The sequence below is a fragment of the Narcine bancroftii genome, chromosome 5 (assembly GCF_036971445.1).
Source record: "Narcine bancroftii isolate sNarBan1 chromosome 5, sNarBan1.hap1, whole genome shotgun sequence".
NCBI lineage: Eukaryota > Metazoa > Chordata > Chondrichthyes > Torpediniformes > Narcinidae > Narcine > Narcine bancroftii.
The window spans coordinates 28,113,839-28,141,321 of record NC_091473.1 but is presented as its reverse complement, the minus strand read 5'-3'; the positions used below and the strand labels follow the sequence as shown (position 1 = coordinate 28,141,321).

The window sequence follows — 27,483 nt, the reverse complement described above, 5'->3', positions numbered from 1 at the left end:
GTAGCTATACCCCTATCAAGAAGGTATTGCCTCAGTTCAGAGCTGATGAAAGCTGACCCTCTGATACTATGAATGAAGTTAGGATAACAGAAAATTCAGAAAATCAAATCAAGACATTTAATAACAGAACTAGCAGAAACGTCAACACATGGTATAGTAAAGGGGAAATGAGAGAATTCATCAATTATGTTATGGAAGTAGAAATTCTTGTTAATTGAGGGTAGTGGTCCTTTAAAATCCACACTGAGGCATTCAAATGGTCTGGATGCCTTAATCAATGTGGAAGCAGAAGGTTTATAATAGTGTGATTTACACTCCTTAGTTTTTTGAGTGAGTACGGCAAATTGAGGGACTTCACATCAAATGATAAAATCTAGTGACATAATTCATTGTGAAGGTAATTCAAACGGTCTAACTGCAGACTTTCACAGGTCACGCGAGAAAGCATGTCCAGAGGGTCATTGAATTTTCCTGGGCGATAGAGTATATTCTAATCAGAAGTAGAAAGCTCAATTCGCCAACGCAGGATCTTATCGTTTTTATTCTTGCTTCTCAATTTAGTGTTGAACAAGTAGGCAACAGATTTTTGATTAGTCAGCAGAGATAATTTCCTTCCAGTTAAAAAGTGTCTCCAATAGCGAATGGATTCTACAATAGCTCGTGCTTGCTTTTCAATAGAGGATTGCCTGACCTCCAACCCACGTAATGTCCGAGAGAAAAAGGCTACCGGTCTACCAGCTTGATTTAGCACAGCTGCTAAAGCTCAATCTGACGCATCAGATTCCACTTACGATTTCAGTAGAACGAGAAAGAGGGAGAAGAGCTAGATGAATCATTGGTTCTCCAGGTCAACAAAGCAGTGTTGTGGTGGCGCCCCTGCTTATTAGTAGTGCTTGAACGCTTCTTATTCTTCAACCCATGGCATGAGCTAGGCGAGGACTCTCTCGCAGGGCAGGCTCTGGCCCAGTGCCCTCGCTTTCCGTAGATGGCACAATTGGCTTGCCGCGCGGGGCACTGAGAGCGAATGTGCAGCGCTAAACTGCAGAAGTAGCAAATTCTGAAGCGGCTTTTATGCTGCGGTTTGGGTGCTCAGCAGTGGACTTAAGGATCTTCGCTTGTTGTAGAGGAGCATTAAAGGTCAGGCCCGGGGGCTCCAGTAAATATTGCCAGAAGTACCCCGAATCCAATCCGCTTATGAATGCATCCAGCATCAAATATTCTCAGTGGGCTTCGGCCGTGACAGTAGCGCAGGCACAGGCTCTGGATAGCCCTTTTAGTACAAATGCAAAAGCATCTTCTCTCTTTCCGGCTTGTTGTCTTCGAGTGTGAAGCTGATGTCTTGCGAACAAGGTGTTTTGTGGCATATCATTATAGGTTCTGAGGAGATTCACTGCATTCTGGTAGACAGCCATCTCTCTCACCATGGAATAGGGTACTTCTCTGAGGAGAGCTACAAGATGGTACATTTTTGCTGCATCTTGCACAACATTGTTCACTCGCATGTATGCTTCAAAACACAGGAGCCAGTGGCGAAAATTTTCTCCAGCTCGGGTGGCATCTTGATCTATCTCAAGTCTTTCAGGTTTCAGGGAAGTATCCATGGTTATAGTCTGTTAATAAAATTGATATGCCATAGACATGGACCAGACAAGTGTTATACTAATACTGGGCTTTTATTAACAGACTATAACCTCCACTAAACTGGCTATACCAATAGGGTGGAGTATCTCTACAGCCATAGCCAATAGCAAGCAGTCAGTAATAATTGCCCCCCCCTCCTTCCAATTACATCATCACACGTGAATAGTTTGATTACAAATTTAAACTGTGAAGCACAGGGGCAAAAAGGAAAATTATGGAGGGCACTGAATATATCATATGTGTGTTTGCATGTTTTTGTAATGAAGACTGAAGAATGCTACTTCTTAGATTGTACTTGTACAATCAGATGATAATAAACTTGACTTTGAACTTGATGTCAAGGATCCTGCTAATTACATCTGTTGGAATTGTAACCAGCTGCAGCTCCTCACAGACATGGTCAAAGAACTGGAGCTGCAGGTTGATGATCTTGGGATCTGGTCGGGCACCTATGCTGACAAAATCATTGATGGACTTTCACTGAGGTGGTCATACTTAAAGAGCAGCCAGCAGATACATGGGTGACCACAGAAGAGGCAGGGCAAGTAAGCAGACAGCACAGGATTCTCCTAAATTACATATATTCCACATTGGATACTGTTTGGGGGTTGGGTGGGGGGTGTGATCATTCGTATGAAGAAACAATTCTCTGAAAACAACTCTAAAATAATTTAGTGAGTTTTGAGAAGTCTGAAGCCTCACACATACTCCATTATTACTTCTGAGCAACAATTTAAAGAATCTGAGTTTCGAAAGAAAACTGATTGAACTTTAAAAAATGAAAAAATGATTTTTTTTTACAATCATGCCTAAACCGTAATGGTTTTGGTTTTGCCACACATAAACACATGTACATTTGCACATAGTGGGGTTAAGTTAGAGATAAGTAAGAATTTATATCATTGATAGTTATTAATAAAAATTATTTTGAAGATACCATTGTCTTGGTGAATTTCTATTGCTGCTGGTCAGGTATGTAACATGGAGAAATTGTGGCATTCAATGATAATGTCTTGAGAACAGTCAGTTTTATATTTGAAGAGGTGTTGAAGGTGCTGATGCCCATGAAGGTAGACAACTCTCTTGGGTCTGATCAGAAATATCCAAGGACACTGAGATAAATGTTGAGCTACAGCACGCTAACAGGCCATTTTGGTTCATGAGACCATGCCGCCCAATTTACAACCAATTAACCTAGACTCCCAGTACGTTTTGAACAGTGGGAGGAAACCAAAACCCACGCAGACATGGGGAGAATGTACAAACTGCTTACAGACAGTGCGGGTTTCAAACCACAGTCCCAATCGCTGGTGCAGTAAAGGAATTGCACTAACCACTACGTCAGCCATGCCACCTAAAGCAAGAAAGGAAATTGCAGGTGCCAATGGTGCATTTGCCACCATGGAGCCTGTGCCAAAGGTGACAGGACATGTGCTGGACAGCATACCATGGGGGCTTGCAGACTCCTGGGGAGCAGTGGACAGGCACAGGACACCAGAAACAGAAAGAACACCCCGTTAAGAAGCATAGGAGATGACGATGTGGGACAGCAGACCAGCAAGGGGTTCAGATGCTGAAAGACCCACACAAGTTTTGGGCTGCTGGAGACTGGGTCATGGGAACCAGCTACTGCAATCAGGATTTGAGAGGGAGCTGAGGGCACAAAGTGCTCCCAAAAAGGGTTTGGGTGCTGAAGGCTTCCTGATCATATCAGAGGTTTGAACTGGGTTTCCAGTGGTTTCAATTAGAGACCATGCGGCTGCAGAGGCTGCTGGTCGGGCACCTATGCTTGGCAGTGGTCATGAGGGTTTCCAGACTCCAGGGAGCAGCAAACTGGTGCAGAGTTCCAGAAACAGGAAAACATCACCCCATTGAGAAGGAGCAGCAGAGGAGATGACTCCACATGGCAGTTAACATGAACAGTGGACCAGTGGGTGCCTCAGTGGCTGAAGGGCCCACACAGACTGCGGATGACTTATGGTCAGGGAACCCACAAGGGTTGAGGACTGTTGGAAACTGGCTCATGAGAACCAGGTATCAGAGCAAGAAGGGGTCCAAAAGGGTCATGAAGGCTTCCTAATCAGGTCAGAGGTTTTGATCTGGAGTTTGGGTTGCCAAAGGATCGAACGTAAATCTGTGCAGTGGCAGGAGGCGAATCCACGAACACTCAGCAACTCTGAAGGGACTTTCTTTGCTTTTCTTTCTCTCTTACTGTAAGGGTCACCGGGCTACACTAATGGTGAATCTTTGTTTCGCTTACAGCAGGCAGAAGGCAATTTCGTTCAATATTACATGTTCTGTACTTTTACAGGACAATAAAGGAATCTTGAAAGCTACCAGAAGACTGGAGGGTGGCAGATGCTATGCCTGTATTCAAGAAGGGCTACAGAAAAAAGCCTATGAACTATAGACCAGTGAGCCCAAAATCTGTTGCTATATTACTAGAGAATATTCTGAGGGAGAAGATATACATGCACTTAGATGGACAAAGGCCGATTTGAGATAGTAAGCATGGTTTTGTAAGCAGGACGTCATGTCTCACAAATCTGAATTAAGGTGTGGTCAAGAGAGTTGACGAGGGCAGGACTGTTGATATATGTTCTTTTCTCTGCAAGGCATTCGATATGGTCTGCACAGCAGGTGAGATTGCATGGATCCAAGGTGAGATTGCAGCATGGACAGAAAATTGGCTATTGTAGAAAGCAGAGGGTGAAAGTGGAAGGTTGTTTTTGGACTGGAGTCCTGAGAATAGTGGTATGCCTACTGCTGTTTGTCACCTATATTAATGATTTAAATGAAAGCATACATGACATGATTAGCAAGTTTTCAAATTGTCTAGTATTGTAGATAGTGAAGAAATCCACCCTGGCCTTCATGAAAGAATTGAATCTCAGATGCTTGGAGAAGGCTGAATCCAAGAGAAAGGAATTATTCCTTTTACTTGAGGCAACAGAATTGATCTTATTTTGGCGTCAGCCCAGTTGGAAAGTAGGATAGTGGAAACCGAGTGCATGGCTTGGCTGATGTCGGACCATTCACCCATGACTTTGTCCATCATAATGCCAGATAAGCAGGCTATGGTGATGGTGTCTAAATTCACAGTGCTGTTGAGAAAACTAGAATTTTGTAGCTTTGTCAGAACTCAGATAGAACTGTTCTGCGAGACGAACTGCCCCTCTAATGTCTATAATTTCCTAATTTGGGACATGTTGAAGCCTTATTTAAGGGGCCAGATAATTGGATATGCTAAAGGGATAAAAAGGGAATAGATGAAGGAGATTAATAATTTGGAACAGGTCATAGCTCAACTGGAAAAAGACTATCAAAGATTGGGGTTTGATGAAAAACGTAGGGACTTAGTGAATAAAAAGCTCAAATACAGTATGTTGCAAACGTACAAAACAGAAAAGTTGATCTCAAGATTGAGGCAACAGTATTATGAGCTGGGGGAAAGGACCCATAAAGTCTTGTCCTGGTAGGTGAGGGCAAAAGAGGTCTCGAGGACAATTAAGGCGATTCAAACGGGGGAAGGCAAAATTTCGCACAAACCAAAAGATACATGGAAAGTTACATTTGGAAAGTTCTATGAAGTGCTATATAATCAGAATCAGGGAGGGACCCTGCTAAAATAGATTGCTTTCATCAGAACTACCAAATTTGAATCAGGAGGATTGAGAGGAGCTAGATGCCCCCTTCTCTGAGTGTACTGCAGGCAGGTAAATAGCCAGGAGACAATGGTTTCCCTATCAAATTTTATAGAACATTTAAAGACCTCTTAATGCCCCCTTCTTATGAAGGTGATGGATCAGGCAGCAGAGACACATACTCTTTTGGAGTCTTTTTAAACAGCAATCATTACGGTGATCCCGAAAAAGGACAGAGACCCATTGAAGTCCTCCTCCTATAGGTCTATATCTTTATTGAAGGCAGATTATAGCAAAAACAATGGTTGTATTCCATAGTGAGGGCCCAAAGCCTGGCTTATATCAATCAAGGGAAATATGGGCACTGGACTTGGGCATAACAATTGATGAATGATGGTGGGTAGACTTGTGTCTGAATAGCATGACGTGAATTGTCAATCTCAGGCACATGCTGTGCAATATAATTTCTTGCATTAATTGTACCTCACACTACAAAAAATTACACAAGACAAAGCCAGAAATTTCAGAAATGTGCTTTAGGTGTGGTGTGGAGGTTGGAACCTTTGACAACTCCACCTGGCTGTGTACAAAGGTGAGATCTTTCTGGAAGGACCAGGGGGACATTCTGAAAAAGATTACAAAAGTGGTTTTTCCACAAGATCCCGAGTTGTACCTTCTGGGGGACGTCGGGAACATAGGCTGTCCAAACACCAAATTCAGTTTTGTGAAGTAGCCAGGAAGTGCATAATGGTTATGTGGAAGTCTGAATCCCAGGTAAATATCACATGAAAGAATATGGAAATACCGTGTTGCCTTCCCCTGGAGAAAATCACTTACAATTTAAGGAAGAGATATGACATATTTGTTGAAGTGTGGCAACTTTCATCAACAAGGACATTGAATTTGTATTTTTGTAGTATTATTGTAATTTTTCTTTCTTTATAACTGAATCACATGTTGACTTCTTTTTTTCTCACTTTCTTTAATATCGACATGCTGATTGATATTTTTCTTTATGTTTATTCTTCATTTTGACTGCATGTTGATTGAAAATTCTCAAAATATAATATTACAAAAAAAAGTGGCAACTTTAACTGAAGCACATAGGTATGCAGATATAATTTACACCCCCCCCACCCCCACATACCCTGAATAAGAGTAAACAAACGTCTGGGCAGGTAAATGATTAAGAGTATGAATTGGGGAATGTGGTGCAGATGAAGTGTCTTTGTCCCCACTCATTTTGATTTAACATCCAGGGTTCTCTAGCCTTGAGGGAGATCATTCATTTCACCAGTATTTATGTGGTTTTTGTATAATTTAAGGGATGGGGAGGGGAGGAGGCAAGGGCAGGGGGAAATAAACTCTGTATTGCATGGATAAAGAATGTAATGCATTGTTTGTTGAATTTACATGAGTCTTTGAAAATCAAAACTCAAATATTAAAAAAAAACAGGCATTTGGGATGAGTGTGGTTGGCATAGGCAAATTGGGGCTGGGTCATCTTGTACGCTGTATGACTATGACTTTATAATTACAGCTCATATTGTCTATGTATAGTACAATTAAGTATCTTTGCGGCTTTCAAAATTAATGGAGAGATTTCCATTTGATGGTGGTTTTGACCCGACTTAGATGGCTTCGAGTGAACAATTAAAATATGGCTGCCTCCTGATGGGAGAAAATAAGAGGAGTTTCCTTCTGACTGGACTTAATTTTGCATTTTGAAACAAAAAATGGTGTGTTGCTATTTATATAAAATTAAAGAAAATACTTACTCTTCAGGTAAGAGGTATTGTTCCAGGACCATATCAGGTGGAGAAGGTGGTCTTATTTTAGTCAATGCCATGATGTGTTCAAAGGTGATATCTGTCTGTGTGCCCATATCTACAAGTTGGCATTCATGAGGTGTATTAAGAACTTTGGTGCGCCGAGTTCTTCGCAGTACCTGAACAACAATAGGTTCTTTGGCTGTTCGGAATGCTTCCACTGCTTGCTCGTGAGTAGCTCTGGATAAATCCTTGCCATTAACCTGTAAAAATAAAATGTGAAAATCATGAGAATGGAATAAAACCCTTTCTGTAATCATACAAATGAATTGCTGTCTCTATACAAAACCGTTACAAGTACAGTTAAACAAGAAAATCAGCAGATGTAGGTTTGTGTTCAATACTCTTGTGACTTCTTTTCAGATACAAATTATAAGCAATGCACATCCGTGCTTTACATGAACACATAAAATAATAACGTACCAAACAAAAAGTATCTTCTTTGGTACTTTTATTTTCATATGCTTTGCTGAGCTGCCCTGTAATCAACCAATAAATAGCAACAAGACTAATCAATAATACCAAGGATACAAAAATGACAGAAACACTAATGGGCCAACAAATTAATATTAACGACCATGGAGCTGAAGCACTGCTTCAGACTGAGAATTGATTGAGAGGAAAAAGCAATCCAACAAAACAGTTGGATTAACACATCTCATTAGTTTATCCATTGGTCTTGATGTGGTTAAATGAGGCCCAAAGGCAGCAATATGCAAAGATTTGCTTAGGACAGGCATGTTTCTCTCATCCACAGCTGAAAAAGACCATTCTGATGCCATGGTCACTCCAAAACTGGCCTTAAAAGCATGGATGAGACAAAATGCCCCATCCATCAATCTTCACTTAATGACAAAACTTTGCAGTCTTTCAAGAGTTGTCAGTGTTTTACAGTGGTTTGGCATTCAAAAACTATGACACATGAATTAATTCATCAAAACATTTCAAGTTTTGCCATTAAAAATTAAATCGCCAAAAACTAAAAAAACCCAGCAGACATAAACACACAAGATACTTCAACCAACTCTTATATTTCTGCCACATAGACCCACATTCAACCCCTACCCCTGGTCAGAGGAATGTGTTACTGATCCCCTCCATAGATCTATTTAGTGCAGGGTTTAAGGGCAGATTCATCAGGGTACTTGCAGGGCAACTCCAAGAAGCCCTTCGCCCACCAATAGCCTTCAGTGCAGAATCCAGGAACAGATTTGTCCTCTGGCTGTAGTGTGATTGGTTGTGTAATAGAAAAAGGAGATAATGAATTCACTTGTATGAACCAGATCCATTGCTGTTGTTGACGTCACCAGCAGTCTTTGGTTGTGTGTGCATAACACCCATGGAGTAATAATCCACACTTTAATTTGTGAGTGTTCCTCATTAATAATTTGAATGGATACTTGATGCAATTTCCAAATTCAATCCTTTGCTCTTTTAACAGGTTCAATTGAATGGGAGTGGAATCATGTGCATGAAAAGTCATGGAGGGAACTAAAGAAACTGCTCACAGAGGAACCAGTTCTGAGGTTTTACGACCCAGTGAGACGCATCAAGATATCATCAGATGCTTCACATAGTGGGCTCGGTGCAGTTCTTCTGCAAAAATATGATGACTGGCAACCCATTGAATATGGATCACACTTAAAGACAGACACAGAGTTGTGATATGCTCAAAATGAAAAGGAGCTGTTCAGCATCACATACACTTGTGAAAAATTTCATCAGTTTGTGTCAGGACAAGCAATCAGTGTAGAGACTGACCATAAGCCCATGATTGCATTGTTCTAAAGCCATTAAATGAATACATTAAGAATGGTGATTAGGCTGCAATGCTATACATTGAATACACTCTGGGTAAGCTAATGTATGCAGCAGACACATTGTCTAGAGCTGTTACACGAGAGAGCCTGTAAATGCCAAAATGGATGAAGATGTGAATGCCTTTGTAGACATGATCACAAGTGCACTGTTCATATTAGATGCAAAAATGGAGCTCATAAATTTAGAGACAAACAAAGATGAAATACTGAGACAACTGAGAAAAAACATCTTGGAAGGATGGCCCAACGTGAAGCAGGACTGCTCACCTGACATTGCAAAGTACTGGAACTGCAAGGCAGAACCATCAATGGTTGAAGTTATTATCTACAAAGGAAGTAAAATCCTTATCCCAAAGCGTCTGAGAAAAGAGATGCTAAAACGGATCCATGGAGGTCATCTTGGAATTGAAAAGTGTAAGAAAAGAGCATGAGAGGTGATGCACTGGCCAAGAATCAACAAGGATATAACAAATGATGTGTCAAACTGGACAATATGCTGGAAATATCAAGCAAGCAATCCTTCAGAATCACTAAAGCTACACCCAGCACCATACAGACCTTACCAGAAGGTAGGCGCTGACCTAGTCAAATGTCAAGGGAAGGACTATCTGGTAGTCACAGACTATTATTCCCTATATATAGGGAATCAGGTGAACACCACCACTGCAGATGCTGTAATTACTGATATGAAAGCCATATTCTCCAGACATGGTGTAGCAAGGGAGGTCTTCACAGACACTGGACCCCAGTTTTGCAATTTAAAGTTCCAACAGTTTGCCAAACAGTGGGACTTTGAACACACCACGTCAAGTCCTCATTTTCCACAGTCCAATGGTCTAGTGGGAAAATCAGTAAAGACAATGAAAAAACTGATAAAAGGCAAAAAAAAACAGTGGAATAGACTTCTTTCAAATACTGCACAACACTGCTCGAATGTGGTATGTCACCAGCACAACTCCTTATGGGACATAGGCTAAGATCAAACTTACCCATTCAGGAGAACCTCCTAAAAACAAAAGAGGGTGAGAAAGTTCAAAGAACAACATAAAGAAAAGCAAAAGTATTACTTTGACAGAGGAACAAAAAACCTACCCGAACTCCACACTGGTGACCAAGCAAGGCTAAAAGACAAAACAAACTTATGGACTCAGAAGGGAACTGTCCTTAGTGAAGTCCAACCAAGATCATACACCATTCAGACAGATGAAGGTGCTGTTCTGCGAAAAATCGTCAAGGTCTTCAAATGTGACCGGCCACAGTAGATGGAAAGATGGATACTATTGAACAACTTGAATACACATCTGAGAAGACATCATCTGAGGCAACAACTCAGATTCAAGGACAATCAATCTGGAGATTGTCAAGAATGTGAATCCTCCTGAGGGACTCATTGAACAAATTTAAAGACCCCTGTAAAAGAATGAAGTAGTGCTATCTTATTCGCTCTTCAAGTTATTGTGTATGTAAATATGAACACACAAATCTAGTTTTAAAAAAATGTTAACAATGTTGATAACAATGAAAATGTACGCTCTTGGTGTTAAAGTTAAAATTGCAGAGTTATACATTAGTTAAAAGTAAGCTACTCTTGTTTTAAGAAAAGGAGATGTAATGATAGTGATCATGGTTGCAATGCAACTAGCAATGCCTTAAGGAGTAGAGGTCCCGTTTGATTATACTTGGCTGCCAGCTTGGGGTTGACACAGAGCAAGAGACAATATGCAGGATCTGTAATGGAGACACAGCCTCATGTCATGCTTCATGTGCTGTTTACAACAACTTTAACGGAAATAACCTTTTTCTTCATCAATGTGTTGTCTAAGAACTCACACATACAAATACAAGATGAAACAAGTACACTATTGTAATAAGAAGCAGAAAATATGATAGCACATTCATGGTTATTCTGCATTTGGAATTTCAGATCAGAAATGGCCATCACTTCTTCACATTCAGAAATTCTTTACGTGCTTTTCTTTGGGTAATTCATCAATTACACCAGAAAAATCAAGTAACTTTGCCTTGTCACTGTTGATGTTCAAAATTATTAGTCCACTCAAACATTCTTGCACCATTGTGGACCAAAAGTATGACTTAATCCGTTTTAAGACACTGAAGCTCCTCTCATTACAGACCACAGTGGTGGCAATGACAGAAAAATTCACAACACGATGAGGGCATTTTGGAAAAATTTGACCATAAATTTTCTTTGGTAACAGAGCATCAAGTTTGAAATTCACGTCAAAAAATTTTTTTAAGAGGAATCACGTCACTCGAAATATGACTTGGGTATCGCAGCTGAAACTGATAACTCATTCCTATCTAAACTGCTTAAAATGCCACCAAAAAAATAATTAAAAAGTCCATAAATGTGAAAAGCAGAAAAGTGATGTGAAAGGCCATCGATAACAAAGTCAATTATGTTGAAGAACACGTTCACCCTGAAGTAATTTTGAGTTGGGTACCCCACTGCAAGCAGCAAAACTATCTGACACATCAATTTTGTTTGACACATGCTGCACTTATTCAAGTACAGGTATGTAGAGTAGCCACTTCTCTCTCAGTTTCAGGACACTTGCCGGTAGTTGGTTCAGGTTGTCCCTTTCCACAATTAATGTGGCATCACAAGATTCTAATACCAAGTTGACCATATGGACCATTGTGATCCTCAGTAACCACCCACAACAGGGCCCCTCAAAGTTGCCTGCTTATTCCCCTGCTCTCTTCTCTCTGACCCACAATTGCAGAGCCAAGTTGCACTCCAATGTCATGCACACATTGGCTGCCAACACCATCCTTGAAAGTCAAATAATGGATGATGAGGAGTCAGAATATAGGATGGAGATGGAAAATCTGGCTGGGTTAGGGCCAAAACAACAATCTTGCTCCCAATGTCAGCAAGACCGATGAAATATTTGACTCCACTTTCTCAGAAGTCTAAAGAGATTAGTCAGATTGACAAATATTCTATTGACTTTCAACAAGTGCATTTTGGAAAGAAAACTGACTGGTTGCATCCCAGCTGATTTGGGAATTCAGATGTCCAGGAATGAAGAAGGTTGCAAACCTAGCCAAGTCCATTAAGGGCACCAACCTCCTCTCCAATGAAGATATCCATAAGAGGCATTACCTCAAGAAGGCAGCCAACATCATGAAGGGACCTGACCCTCTGCTCACAACTTTTCTCCACTGCTACCTTCCAGTAGAAGGTACAGAAACCTACTGTCCTGCATCTAAGTTCAAGAACAGTTTAAATTCCAACAGTAGCCAGGCTCTTGAATCTCTCCGTGCTTTATCGAAACTGGCTAGGCTGCTTGATCAATGCTGCAATTGAATTACATACTCTTCGTCTGAGTTGAAAACATGTTTTTATTTTAATCACACCAAACAGATGCCCTCTCTAATTGTTACATTTATGTTTCAGAATGTCCTAATTATTGAAGGGGATAATTATAGTATTCACCAATGCAACCAATCGGCATACCGTGTTCATCAAACAGAACACATTATTTGCCATTATGTTATTGAATATTTTCACAAAACACCATCCTTTTTAATTCGAATTATCATCAAGGTACATTCACATATTACCAATCAGTCTGACTAAAATTTATATTTTTGAGAGAGAAAATCCAGTAAAATCAAGTGGAGATAAAATTATGCTTTGGAAAGTGATTCTTTCAACAACCCTTCAAGAAAATAAAGTTGAGAATAAAAGGTAGAAATTTAGAATGATAATCTTTTGACATTTCAGATAACTTAAAAAAAACTTTTTAACATAGGGAGATAGTCACATTGATTCTATTTTCAATTAAAAATTTAAGCTGCTCAGTCGTATTTTATTCAACAGCACCATTATCTAAGACTAGTATATAATAATTATATTTTGAAATTTGCAATCTGATTATTTGTGAATATATTAATATAATGATCATCTTGTCTGGAAACGTGATTAAAACTTCCAAGATAGTAAATTAACACATTTAAATATGTTATCTTGCCTGAAGTTTGAGTAATTAAGTATATCAACATTATATTGTGCCAGAAGTTAATTTGACATTGGAACTGAAAAGGTAATTTTCATTTTCTAAGAGTTAGCTTTTAATTTCCCCCCCCCCACCCCTCCCCCCTTCAACCAATTTCCTCCCTTCCCCAGTTACCAAAGATGGCCAGTGGATAATTTGTTCCTGTCCAATACTATGCACAGTAATGAGAGACTGACATGGCATCAATGCTTCCTTTAAATATTAGTTTTTTTTTAACTGATCCTGCTGCTCGATCCACTGCCCAACATAATGGAGAAGAATCAAACCAAATCTGACAAAGACAGACCACACCCTGACTTCGAAGAGAAAGAGAATTCCTTCAAAGACATTGGGAATCTGTGGATTTTATATCAGTATTTTATAATAGCTTGATTTCCAAGACATTGTGTTTTTGCAACAACTTTGCATTTTTCATGATCTTGGGATTTTTGAAGCACTGTCTTGAAAATTAATTGGTTTTGAAATATAGTTGCTTTTATAACATAGCTCTTTTAGATCACAAAAACATAGGAAGATAAAATGACATTTTCCTGCAATCCAAGAAATTGAATCAAAGGCTAACAAGTTTCTGTTTTACTCAGCACTAAAAAAATATTCATGTGTCATGAGATTATAGTGACAGAAATATTGAAAAGATATTTATTCCAGAGATGAAAAAAATCAATCGTATGGCTAATTGTTAGAACATAGACTGAAAAAAAATGACAACACAAAAAGCAATAATAGCTTTTCTTAAAAATTACCTTTATCTACATAATTCTTTTAAATGACAAAGGAAGCAACATCTCTTACTTATTACCATCCAGGAGTCTAACCAACCCATCTGATCCATGCTGGCTTCTGGCAGATGAATCCAAATTCCCCTTTCTCATCTCTCTACATTTTAAAAGTTAATCTCAATGTGTCCCTAACTCCATTTTGATTCTTTTTACCATTTATCGACACGAAATGGAAATTTACAAACGTCAGTCAATCTACTAACATATCCTTAAGATATGGGACGAAAACTGAGCCCCGAGCAAAAACTTTGAAGACCCAGCACCTATTCGGACCAAATAAGAAGTTACCTGTTTAGATTAATAGTGACTGAAGTTTCTTTTGCATCATTTAAGACAACATAAATTATTCTGAGTGGTGATTATTTAAGTACAAATCAAGCTTCTGAGTGTGTCTCTGTTGCTCTTCATTTCTCAATAACCAAGGTTTTGAACAGCCTGGGTAGGAACTGAACTGAGAAATCTTGAGGAAAATGAGAAAGCAACACATTTTAAAGGGTTAAAAATAAAACTGCATAAATTACATTCTCATTATCAACTCTGGGAACCATTACAAAAAAGTATGAGCCTAATGGAAGGGCACAGGAGGACTTTCTGCCCTTATCGGGTAAAGATAATCATGAGCTTTAAATGATCGATTCATGCTCTCATGCTGAATCTTTGGGGTCAATATTTGCATTGACCAGGCCGCCAGACAAGGCAGTGGCAGAAGCATAGTGCAGTGTCCCAAAGATGACAGTGCTTGGAAGCTGGGTGACAGCAGAAGCAAAAGAGAAACAAGATCCATCATATGTGGCCTCAACATGAGCTCTGATCCCTCTTTCAGAGATCGCTGTATCTATGTGCTTCAACTGGTCAAATTACCTCACCAGTGTTCATGAAAACTTAATTGCTCTTTGATTGTCATCATTACCACCAATAACCAGGTAATTTGTTTCTACCTGATAATTTTACACTTCACCGTGAGCCAAGTTTTGGAAAAATGTAATGTTTAATTCCAGTCTTGCTCCAAAAGTCCATTGCATGACCCTAAAATCAAGGCAAAGACAAAATTTCCCACTGGCATTAAAGATGGGATTTTGAACATTCTAACTGAATTTGAGCACAGCAAATCTGTCAATGAATAACTGTAAGTAGAAAAATGTAACTTCACAGTTTGGAAATGCAACGCAGAAAGACGTTTCCTTCAGTTATTCAAAACTACAATCAAGTAGTTAATGTAGATTCAGAAGCCTAAAAGCTGTAAATCTGACAGGACATGCTATGCTGGGGGATATTCATTTGGTTAGACAGCATGTGCAGAAGATAAAGAGGAGTTAATGTGCCAAATCTTCCTCTGAACTTCTGAGCATCCCTTTTCATATCAATCGCAATTCCTTCAAGTTCGTTCAATAAAAACAAATAGCACAACAGGTTGTGATTTTTACCCTTGGTGGTTTACTCGTACTGTGAGTGCACAGAAAATACTGATCAACCTAAAGGCTTATTTTGTTGTAGTTGAAAGTGATTCCTTGAAAATTGATTGCTCAGTAAATTGCTGGAGGGTAATTAAATTCTTTCCTACTTCAGGAAAGATGCATGTGTAACCTACTCTCACTGAGATGTAGAGTGTGGTGGACCACACACCACTAGCAATCATCATTACATTCCCTTCTCCAGAATGAATTGATTCCTAATAGAGACCTTTCAGCCCATTTGATTTTTTAATCGGTTATTTTGCCTCTTTCGGACCAATTGAATCAAGACAAAAATGAAGAAGCAGCATTTAATTGTCTGAGGTCAAGTGATGGTGGTGGGTGTGCTTTCATGAACTTCTCAAACACACTCCGAACTTGATGGGAAAATGAGCTGATTCGGTCATAGAAGTTCTGATCCTAAGGCTTTTCTAATGAGTAAATTGACCACCAGCGTGCAGTGCCAGAACACGGAGACCAGTAATTTTCTGTAATTTCCTGCTTCTCTGAAAAATTTGCTGTAGAATTGAAAATTTTTTGATTACACATGAAATTTGTGAGTATTCAAAAATATATGTACGAGAAGGTAAAAACATCTTCAAGATCATCAAATGAAGGACCATCTAAGGGCAAAAGGGCGTATTTAAAAAAAAAATTAGACATACAACACAGTAACTGGCCCTTTCAACCCATGCACCCGTGCCACCCAATAACACCCAATTAACCTACAACCACTGGCACATTATGAATAGTGGGAGGAAACCAGAGCCCCCAGGGAAAACCTATGCAGTTGCGGCGAGAACGCACAAACGCCTTACAGATGGAGCTGGATTTGAACCCTGGTCCCAATCATCACTGTAACAGCTTAGTGCAAACCACTATGCTAACCATACCACCTGAAATATTCTCAAATTTCTTACACTGCTATGCTGGTTGTAAAGACTCCATTTCCAATAGCTATCAGGCTATTGAACCTCACTGTACTACCCCAACAATAAACTACCCAAGGATCACTAAAAGAGCTCCCTGCACCTTTGAAACCTTATTTTGCACTAATGGCAACTGAAAAGATTGATCCTTTCATATTTATTATTTTTTTCTGTCTCAGGATACTGACAGTATTTAATACACTGCTGTATCTTACATGCCTACAGCCCTGCAGCAAGAATAAACATTGGTGCATTTGTACATTGTACTTGGGAATAAAACTTTCATATTCATGCAGCTAATTGCAATCTAAATATCAATGACATTGAGATCACCAAGACCTGAGATGCCCCGAGACACAATTTTCCTGTCACTGTTATGAGTCTCAGAGTCTCTCTTTTTTGTGAATGGTACTTTGTAAACTCACCTGGAAAAGTTAGGGTTTATTCATTTAATTTAAATGACATGGTTTAATTTTGTTTTTAATTTTTTTTTAATACTTTAGACATACAGCACAGTAACAGGACTTTCCAGCCCACAAGTCCGTACTGCCCAAAGAATCTACAACACCCATACATTTTTTTTTTAAAGGTGGAAGGAAACTGAAGCACCCAGAGGAAACCCATGTAGACGTGGGAAGAACATACAAACTCATTACAGATAGCGCCAGATGCCTTCCAGGTCATTAAAGGGGACTTCAATCAGCCCAACCTGAAGAAATCTCTAATGAACTACAACCAACACGTCACATACAAGACCAGACGAGCCAACACGCTTCACCACTGTTACACCACAATGAAGAATGCCTACCGAGCCATACCACAACCGCACTTCAGCAAGTTTGATCACCTGGCTGTATTTCTGCTCCCAGCATACAAGCAGATACGGAGGACTACAACACCAGTAGTAAAGGTGGTGAATGTACGATCAAGGAAGACGGAAGGGCGCCTGCAGGACTGCATTAAATCAGTGGACTGGACCATATTCAAGAATTCATCCTTAGACTTGAATGGACATGCAATATGTCACCATCTTCATCAAGACCTGTGAGGATGATTTTGCCCTTACTGGGTGTTCCTAAACCAGAAGCCTTGGATGCAACCTGCTGAGGGTGAGAACACGGGTGCTTAAGGCTGGGGATTGAGATCTTTATAATATGTCCAGGTATGACCTGCGGAAGGCCATCTCCAAAGCAAAGTGGCAATTCTGGAGGAAGCTAGAGATAGATACAAGTCAGCTAGGGCAGGGTATGCAATCTACAAAGCGAGGGCAAACACCATAGACACTTCCTTACCTGATGAGCTGAACACCTTCTATGCCTGCTTTGAGAAGGAGAACCCAACAGTGCCTACTAGAATCCCAGAAAAGGCTAAGGACCCGGACATCTGTCTCTGAGGCTGAAATCAGAACATCATTCAAGAGGGTGAATCCTCACAAGGTGTCAGGACCTGACGGTGTACCTGGCAGGGTACTGAAAATCTGTGCTAACCCACTAGCCAGAGTGTTCATGGACATTTTCAACCTCTCATTGCTGTAATCAGAGGTTCCCTCCTGCTTCAAAGGGCATCAATCATCCCGATGCCCAAGAGGAGTTGAGTGAGCTGCCTCAATTACTTTCTCCCAGTAGTCATCTACTGTGATTAAATGCTTTGAGAGGTTGGTCATGGCCAGAATTAGCACGTACCAAAGCAATGGTTTGGCCCCACTGCAATTCACCTATTGTCACAAATGCTCCACAGCAGATGAAATATCGCTAGCTTTCCACTCAGCTCTGGATCACCTCGAAAACACAACTCATGCATATGGCTGCTTTTCATGGAGTACAAATTAGCCTTAAATACCATTATTCCCTCAGTGATGGTCAAGAAGCTCCAAACCCTGGGCCTCTTCACCCCCACCCCCCTCACACTGGATCCTTGACTCTCACCGGAAGACCACAGTCAGTATGACTTGGTAAAATCATCTCCTCCTTACTGACCATCAACGCAGGTGCATCTCAAGGATGTGTTCTTATTTCACTATGTACTCATGTTTGTGGCCAGTCACAATTGCAATGCCATCTATAAATTTGTCGACGACACGGATCATAAATGACAATACAGAAGGATGCAGGAGGGAGAAAGATCAGCTCTTTGAGTTGTGTCGCACCAACAAACCAAAGAGATGATTGAGGTCTACAGGAGGAAGTCGGGAGACAATGATCCGGTCCTCATCGAGGCAGTAGTGGAGAGGGTCAAGAATCAACTAAACTTCAAATTCCTTGGTGCCAACATCTCCAAGGATCTGTTTTGGAACTTCCATGTTGATGCAATCACTAAGAAGGCTCTCCAACTTTTGTGAGCTGTTTGAAGAGATTCAGTACATCACAGAGGACTCTCAAAAACTTCTACAGGTATACTGTGGAGAGCATCCTGGTGGGTTACATCACTGTCTGGTACAGAGGTGCCAAAGCTCAGAATTAGAAAAAACTCCAGAGGGCTGTTAACTCAGCCTGCAACATTATGGTGCACCTGACTTCATTCCATTGAGGTCATCCACAAGAAGCGGGGTCTTAAAAACACAGCCTCTATCCTCAAAAACCCCCAACACCCAGGCCATCCCCTCTTCACTCTTCTACAATCAGGAAAATGTACAGTAGTCTAAAGATGAGGACAGTGGCAAGAGGTCAGCTTCTTCCCACTGCTATCAGATTCCTGAACAATAAATGAACCAAAGACATCACCTTACTTTGACTTTTTGTGCACTATTTTATTGTTTTAAGGTGGTTTATACAAATTTTGTGACTTGCTCATGAATTCTGATTCGAACCCAGGTCGCTGGGGTGGTAATAGCACTGTGCTAACCATGCCGCCTTTAAATAATTGGCGAACAATCCTCTTAACACTGAAAACTTCCTCTTGGAAGTGCCAAGTTGCTTTTCTTCAGCCTTGTTAAACCTTTTTCTCCATTTCTTCTCCAATCTAATTTTTTACTTGCCTCTCCTTTTTTAATTTCAGCTTGAATTTTATTAAATATTCTACATTTTAATGCTCTTGTTGTTCCAAGTCTGCATGCCCTATGAAGGATTCATCAATAATAACACTGGAAAATGAAAATGTTACTTCCTGAACACTTTTATAAATATTAAAAAAAAATTTGGGCTGCTGATCATGAAGATTACCTTAACTTTTCCTATCATATGTTTTTTTTTTAGCTATAACCTATTTTTGTGGTTTCCTGTTGTATTTTAAGTCTACTTCATGCATCAAAATCATGGTGTAACACGTCATTGAAAAATTCATTTTCTGCATTCACACTTGGACTTCTTCCCTGTTGATCTTTGTGCAGTGACAAACATCGTAAAAGGTTTCAACAGGACATTGTGACTCTGCGTCAGATCACCTGGACCATGAGAATATGCATGTAAGGCCTGTAGTTCATTGACTCAGTGTTAACACCATCATAGCAACAAAATCCATTATCAAACAAATTCATTGCTCTTATCCCTTCTGCAATTGGGTCATCAAAGTCGGAACATGAAAGAGGCGGCACGGTTAGCACAATACTGTCAAAGTGTTAGGGCCCCAGGTTCAAATCTGGCATTGGCTTTAAGGAGTTTACATGCTCTCCCCATGTCTGTGTGGGTTTCCTCTGGATGCTCCAAATTTCTTCCAACCTTCAAAATGTACGAGGGTTGTAGGTTAATTGGAGTCACTGAATGTCTGTGGATTCACCTCCAGCACATCCACAACCTCTGAATCAGCACAGACCTGTTTGATTCTTTGGCAACCCGACCTCCAGATCCAAACCTCCAACACAATCAGAAAGTCTTCAGTGCCGGAGGCTCTATGGGAGCCCTTCTTGCCCTCAGCACCCTCTCAATCCCAGCTCCAATGTCTGTTGCCATGAGCCATTCTCCAGCAGCCCCAGCCTCAGTGTGACCCCAACCGCTGGTTGCCTTGGTATGTAAATCCCTCAGCCACTGAGTCCTTCACTGGTCCACCGTCATGGCCACCATTCTGTAGGGCCATCTCCTCTGCTTCTCCTTTTCAATGAGGGGTGTTCTTCCAGTTTCTAGTGCCCTTCACTGGTTGGCTGCACTCCTGGTGTCTGCAACCCCTTAAGGCCGCTGCCAGCAGAGGAGCTGCCGTCTTGGGCACTGACCTGTGGTTGCAGGATTTTAGTTTATAAACACCATCAGCTCCTCTAACAAGCCAGTTATTGCCTGTATGGAACTGTTGGCATTAGGTCCGGATGGTTGAACCCTTCTGAGCAGCAGTATGTCTCCCCTCTCCGGGTCTGCACTACTTGCAGTGCTCCCATTTTGAACTCTACTCATTCAATGCGGATCACCAACATCAGCTTCTCTTTGCTGAATATCCAAACTAGAGTAATTCAAGGTTGCATACTTTGTCTCCTGTTCAATTCACAATTACGTGGCCAAGTTCTGTTCCAATGCAATCTTTTTCAATAATTTTTATTAACATTGAAATTTCACATTCAAAAAATTCAGAGTACATAACAGATGTAAAGAAACATCTGTTGAAAGTAAAGAAGATACATTATTCATTAATCATATAATTTAATCCAAGGTACTCCATATTTTAATCAAAAGATTATATTGTATTGATATTTAGGGAAAACAATTCCTGAACGATGTTGGTCCAACTTCTGTCTGGACAGCATGATGGGAGTTATTAACGCCAGATTATAGGCTGGTGCAATATAATTTCTTGCACAAGCTATTCCTGATGCCACAAAAACTACATAAAGTAAAACTAGAAATCTTAGACTAGTGTTTTAGATGCGGCATGGAGACAGGAACCTTTGTGCATTCAACCTGGCTATGTGCCAAGGTGAAACCCTATTGGGTAGAATTAGGGGACATTTTGGAAAAGATTATATAGGTGGCATATCCACAGGATCCAGCGCTGTTCCTGTTGGGGGAATATTATGGACGTGAGTCAGAGGTTGGTCAAACACCAAATTCAATTTGTAAAACTTGTCTTGGCAGTGGCTAGGAAATGCATAACAATTACCTGGAAATCTGACTCTCACCTAAGCACAACACGATGAAACACGGAGATGCGGAGCTGCGGTCCCCGGGAGAAAATTACATAATTTAAGAGGGAGACATAACACATTCGTTGAGGTGTGGCAGCCATACTTGCAAGTGTGATTAACTCTCCCAAGGCCTTTTTCAATAGGAAACAGTGGACAATTGGGTCACACGAGTCTTGAAATGCTGAGAATGTGGAGACAATTTGGAGATCCAGTCTGCATCCCTTTATTTTGCCTCTCTATTGTTACTTTTAGTAATTGACTTAATTGTTTTTGTTGGTGTTGGAGCAGGAGGGAGGGTGGAAAAAAGAGAGGGGGGGGGGAGAAGAGAGGACTTGACAAAGAATGACCTGTAAAAGGGGAGGATTGATCCCCTACAATTCCTGTAAAGTGCATCTGTATAAATATAAATAAAATTTTCAAAAAAGGTTGGAGGCATTTGAAGAGAGCCTAGATAAATGCAGAAAATTATCAATGTCTCCAGGGCGTTCCTTGCTTTGATGTGACTGTGTTTGACTGAATTGATACCAGCTTTGGCAGTGAATTGCCTTCAACATAATTTTCCTCTTTTGTTTTATCACCTTCCATTCCAGGAAATAAGTGTGCAGGCCGAAAGTTTGGCTCCATATTTCTCAATTCCACAAGTGCCCTCATTTTGCTTCGAGTTTTTGTGATGAGAAGTGAATGTATGTCCCCTTCTGCTAGCTTTTACTGAAAAAGGTACGTATTGTTCATTGTTTACAATACAATTTAAGCTGACTTTTGACCTAACACATAAGAAATACTTTTGTTTTGTAATAGTTAATTTTTGTCCATTTCAGAAATAATGTCGGCAGTATTCGGTGGAATACTTACCACACAGTTTCAATACAGCTCTGCAAAATCATTCTCTGCCCATGGGTTTGATTCATTTGAATATATTTTCAAATAAAAATATGAAGCAAAGCAAGCTGAAACATTTAGAAACTGTACATAAGGAGATGAAAATTATATCCTTGGATTACTTCACACCCTCCCACATAATTTCAAAAGAATTATTGAAATGTTACAGAAATTAGAAAAGGGTCTGCTTGCATCAGACAAAATAAGTGAATTGATTGCTAAAAGTAGACATGCTCAAAGTCGCTGAGTCACTTATATTGTCTTCCGTCTCCATAATAATATCTGATGTCATGAATATAAATGCCAGAGAAACCATTCAGGTAATTCCTTTGAGTCATTCCACTGTTTCTAAAAGAATTGATGAGATGACAAGGGACGTTGAAAAACAATTAGTAATTTCATTACAATCCAAGAAATTCTCTTTACAATTAGGCAAATCCACTCAGCCAGAGAACAACATTCTTCTTGTGGCTTATGCCAGATTCTGGCATGGAAACAAGCTGATGGAAGAGATGTTGTTTGTAGAAGGATAAAAACCATTACTATGGAACAGGCTATTTTTAAAGAAGTGAAGAATTACATTAACACAAACAGTATTCTGTTTGAGAATAGAGTTGCCTGTGGAACTGATGGTGCCACTTCAGTGGTTGGACAATACAGAAGGTTCATGCCATGCCTGAAAAAAATTATTCCTTTAATATTTGTTCACTGCATCATTCATGGGGAGCGTATTGTGGCTAATAACAGGCGAACCCTTAAGTACCTCGCTTTCAATTGTCTTAAGGACTGTAAACTTTATAAAATCACAACCCTTTCAAGACCATCTGTTCGAGCTGCTGTGTGAAGAAAAGGATGAACATTTTCAGATACTGTTGGTGCATATTGAGGTGAGGTGGCTGGCGAAAGGGAATTGTCCTTGTCATTTTGTTGCATTCTGGGACACAATTACTTTTCTTTCTTTCTCATAATGAGTTTGAGAAAAAATGATGCAAAGAGGGACATATTTTATCTGGCAGTAATCTTTGACCAACTCAATTTATTGAACAACACCTTGCAGGATAATGGCCTCATTGATAGTAGGAAAACCATTGTTTCTTTCCATAAGAAGCTCCAAGTCTACTGGAGCAATATCAGACCTCAGGAAATTTTAAGAGTTCCAAATCTGAACATGAATCCAGAGGCACTGAAGGCCAATAATATTACTATTTATGTGAAACACCTAAAGCAAATACACAAAAGATCTGCAGGAAAGATTTATTGACGTGGTAAATATCAATATTCCTTATTGGATATAAGATCCATTTCAGGAAATTCAAGAGAGTTTGATTGATCTTCAGAGTGATATAATCGCATGCTGTAAGTTCAATCAATTTAAAATATATATTTTTTGGTTAAAAGTGATTGAACAGATTTCCAAAACTATGGGAAAAGACTGAAATATTTTTCATTGCCTTTCCCTCAACATAGTTAGTCGAATGTGGATTCAGCAAGGTAGCTTCCTTGACAAAATCCAGGAACAGACTATATCACGACAAGAGGTGACCTTCAACTATCTCTATCCAATTTAGAGTCTGATGTAAAAAAAATCATTAAATTTTTATTGTATAATAATTATTTTTAAACATTCATTTTTATTAAGTTTTCACATCCTTGAGTTTTTGCTTCAGGTTTTTGACTAATTGTGTAGTCTAAGAATCCTTTCTTAATTTTTTAATAATATGCATGTTCATGTTTTCTTCTTTTCTCAATGTTCAGTGAGAATTATTATCTATTTGTCTGTCTGTTCAGGAATCACAAGCCACAGTTGTTACTCACAGACTGAAAGCCTTGTTTTCTTTTCACCTCACGTAACATAAATATTTTACGTTTTTTATGTAGTCGGTAGGAGAGAAGCATGGAAGAAACCAACTAAACTTGACTACTTCACAGAGGAGGGGCCTATAAACTTTAAGCAGAGTCCTAAGAGGGCCATAGCCAAGAAATGGTTGAGAATGGCTGCTCTATGGACTCCTTCTGTGCACTGTGGAAAGTATACTAACTTGGTGGCATCATGGGCCATATTTCACGGTCAATCAAAAAGATGATAACCATTTCAAGGAATTGCCATATTCTATTTGTGCATTCCTACAATTTTCCAGTCTAAAAGGATACACTTCTAACTCTAACTGAACACATTAGGACCACCAGCATAGACTCTATAAATGCAAAGATACGAGTTGCATTTAGGCTAAATCTGCCATGGAAGATGAAACAGTTTCATCACTACATGTTCATATACCACATTATGAGGAAATACATTCTTACAACATTTGATTATCAGTGATAGAAATTGAAAAATTGGTACTCATAAATGCCCATGGCCTCATCTCAGTAAATCTGCCCAGTCGTGTTTCGTCTCTAATCTCCATTTGCATTTTGGCTCCACAGCTCAAAATACATGCTTAAACAAAATGTTTACTGATTTCCCATTTAAATTGAAAATGTTCTGATATGAACAGTTCTTTTTGGGGAAAGAAATAACGCCGAAATAAGAGTCTTTCTTCCTTTACACACTTGTACACAGTTCAAACCTCAAGTGAATATAATCTTCATAACACATTTATTGACCACCTGGTATCTTTCTGGTTAATGCTGGCGCTAACGCAACTGAGTACAAAACATCTTTCCTAGGTTGTCATTCCAAACAGTAGATTCACTGCTCTTCATGAAGCTGATCAAACCTCTGTCATCCCTTCAATTTTTTATTCCAAATTATTTGAGATAATAAGACCAACATGGTATTTGTTCCATATCCATGCATACTCATACCCAAATCCTGATTTTCTATAGGTCTCACATCAAGGACATCATTAATGAAGAAATATTTATCAAACTTATTTAAACATCAAATTTCATTTGATTCAGTTTGAGACAGAAATCCTCACTTCTTCTATTATATTGGAACATTTGAAATATTTGTAACAAGGATTTACAACTATTACTATGGTTTAGGTAAATAATTGTATTTTTAATAGATTATAATTTTTGAAGAGCTCATGAAGAGCTAAAAATCGTAAGTTGATCAATAATTAGTAATTCAATTATTAGTGCAACAGTACCTCCAGATTGGAGAACTGAGTTTATTTAATGCTTTTATGACCCTTTGGATCAGACCCTCAGGGAAATCTACTTTAATTTATATTGGAGGACTAGCCCCACAGTGCTGTGAAAATATTTGCCTCAGATAAATTATTATAATGACATTGCTTTGTTTTCCAGAACACTCACAATGCAAATTCGCTTCTGAAGGCTGCCTTTCAAAAAGAAAGATTTGTCAAGTCTCAAGATTTATTTGAAGATTATATTAGTAGGTAAACATCTTTCCATAGCTGGCTTGTGTCACAAGACTTTGATAGCATAGATTGTGACCTGAGGAAAAGCATGGGTACCACTTTGTGTGAACACTCAAGTGATTGAATCCATTTAGAATAAAGTATCAATCCTGAGGTTTGACTTCAAGACTGAAGATAGTTATTGAAGATTCATTGAAAGAGAAACACTTAACAAATATGACAATATATGTGACCAGTCAAAGCAGCAGCCTTTGATTGACAGGCTGCACAAAGAAATTCTATTTGTGATTCAACATGTTTTATTAAGCTGCTGACATTTGGCTTTAATGGGCTTTACATCTGTACATTCTATTGCTTAAAAGAATAATAATGAGGTCGGTGATAAACCAACAGTAGTTCATCTATGCCCTCATGATATTTCACAATTATAGGGAGAATATCAAGGGGCACATTTTACATGGCTCCCATTGTTCTTTTCACCAATAGACACCGCACATTTAATTAAAGATCTGACTTGCATTATAGTGGTGGAAAACAATATTTTTTCAAGTAATCCCCTTGTTATTTCTAGAGACACCGTCAGTGATATTCAGCTGGGAATGTGACATGTGGACTTCCTTAAATTGATATATACACTGCTTGAGCATATCTGATACTGATTTTAGTTGAGTAGGAATTAGGTTGGGATTGAAATTGGGAAACACTTGTACACTTAAATCAGGAAATTACTTCAACCTTTAACTTATTAATCAGGCAAAGCTTTTTCTCCTGTGTGACAGACAATAAACCCTTCGATACCAACAGACACTGGTTCTGCCAGTTTTTCCACAGATAGTAGGCTTATACATGCTTATATATAAATGCTTATATTTTCCATCTTTCTGAACGTTTTTATCAGCTTCATTAGCTCAGTGGTTTTGTGATGTTGTGTCAGGCCTCCCTATAACGTTCTGCCAATGTCCAACAACTTTCTCCTGACATCTAATGCATTTGAGGAACCATTTCACATCTCAGCAATCAGTTTTACTGCTATTGTGTATTTTAGTTCTGTTGAGTCAGGACATTTTTCCTCAACTACCATGGTGGCCATTTCCAAAAAGAAGGACATGCAGGGTCAGTGTCAGAACAAGTCTAATGGGGTGGGGGGCATTAGGGTGACCGCAGTGGGAGGGGGCACAAACTGCCATTCAAAGACTCTCACGGGGGCAGGGGGGGGAGGTACCTTATCTCCTTCTGATGGAACACACAAATGTATGTGCTTATATTGCATGCTGATACTAGTACTCCAAAACATCGCACATGGGCCAGCAGGCACGTGCACATGAGCACAAGAAGAAACATGGCCACACATGGCCTATGGACCCCGGGATACTGTATTTAACAAGGTAAGTGCATTTTCCCTTGCCATTTCTGCCCCTACACCCCCAAATGGAGGACAAATTAACGTCCGGCTCAAGGTGGCGCCGGGCAGAGAACAGTGTTCAAAAGCAAGTCAGTCCAGCCTAAAACCAGACATGTGGCCAGTCGACTACCAGTACAGGAAGCAACCTTTGGAATTTCTCGCATTGAAATGGTTTCTTTTGATGAAATACAGCTGCACACAAATTCTGCCTGACCTTTTAAAAAAAACAGAAATGGCAGCAGGTAAACATGTTGGTTTGCACATATCACTGAGCATCACTTAGCAGATCCATGTCAATACTAATCCTTATTTAATGTTAAAACTAAATTTTATCTAGATATGGTTTAATAAGTTAGTTTTGGGTTGTCAGGACTCATTTACATTCTATGGACACATGGTTCTTTGCAGCTGTTAGCTGGCTTCAGCATCAACAAGCACATTTGCATTTTAAACCCTATTGACCACAGAAGCAAGTTTGGAAAGCTGAAGAGTCTGATGTTGCATTGCAAGGGGAAAAGGTGAAAGAACATTATGATGGTTTTCGAGATAAGGAGCCATTTGGTTAGTAAATTCCAGACAGCCCAAAAACAGGGAAAGAAACATCAAACAAAGTAAATTACTTTGATTCTGTGAGTAAGTGGTCATAAGCATATTAGTGTGAAAAGACATTATGAACTTCAAAGACAGAAA

General features: G+C 39.5%; 1 protein-coding gene and 1 long non-coding RNA gene across 7 annotated transcripts in view; one reads left to right on the top strand and one right to left on the bottom strand.

Annotated features, from left to right (window-relative positions):
• The window catches only part of LOC138763219 (E3 ubiquitin-protein ligase PDZRN3-like), a 239,602-nt gene that overhangs the window by 14,258 nt on the left and 197,861 nt on the right, over positions 1 to 27,483 (bottom strand). For 5 of the 6 annotated variants that reach the window (XM_069937011.1, XM_069937008.1, XM_069937014.1 and 2 more), the window contains one exon: positions 7,234 to 7,317. In XM_069937011.1, coding sequence (XP_069793112.1) covers positions 7,234 to 7,313 — 80 coding nt within the window. In that variant the 5' untranslated portion in view covers positions 7,314 to 7,317. Of the gene's footprint in view, positions 1 to 7,063; positions 7,318 to 27,483 lie in introns of those variants that run through there. The other variant, XM_069937010.1, reaches the window with a different exon arrangement.
• On the top strand, positions 19,476 to 25,912 carry LOC138763220 (uncharacterized). The gene is made up of 3 exons (XR_011357409.1): positions 19,476 to 19,539; positions 21,771 to 21,897; positions 25,318 to 25,912. It is a non-coding gene; the product is annotated as an uncharacterized lncRNA (long non-coding RNA).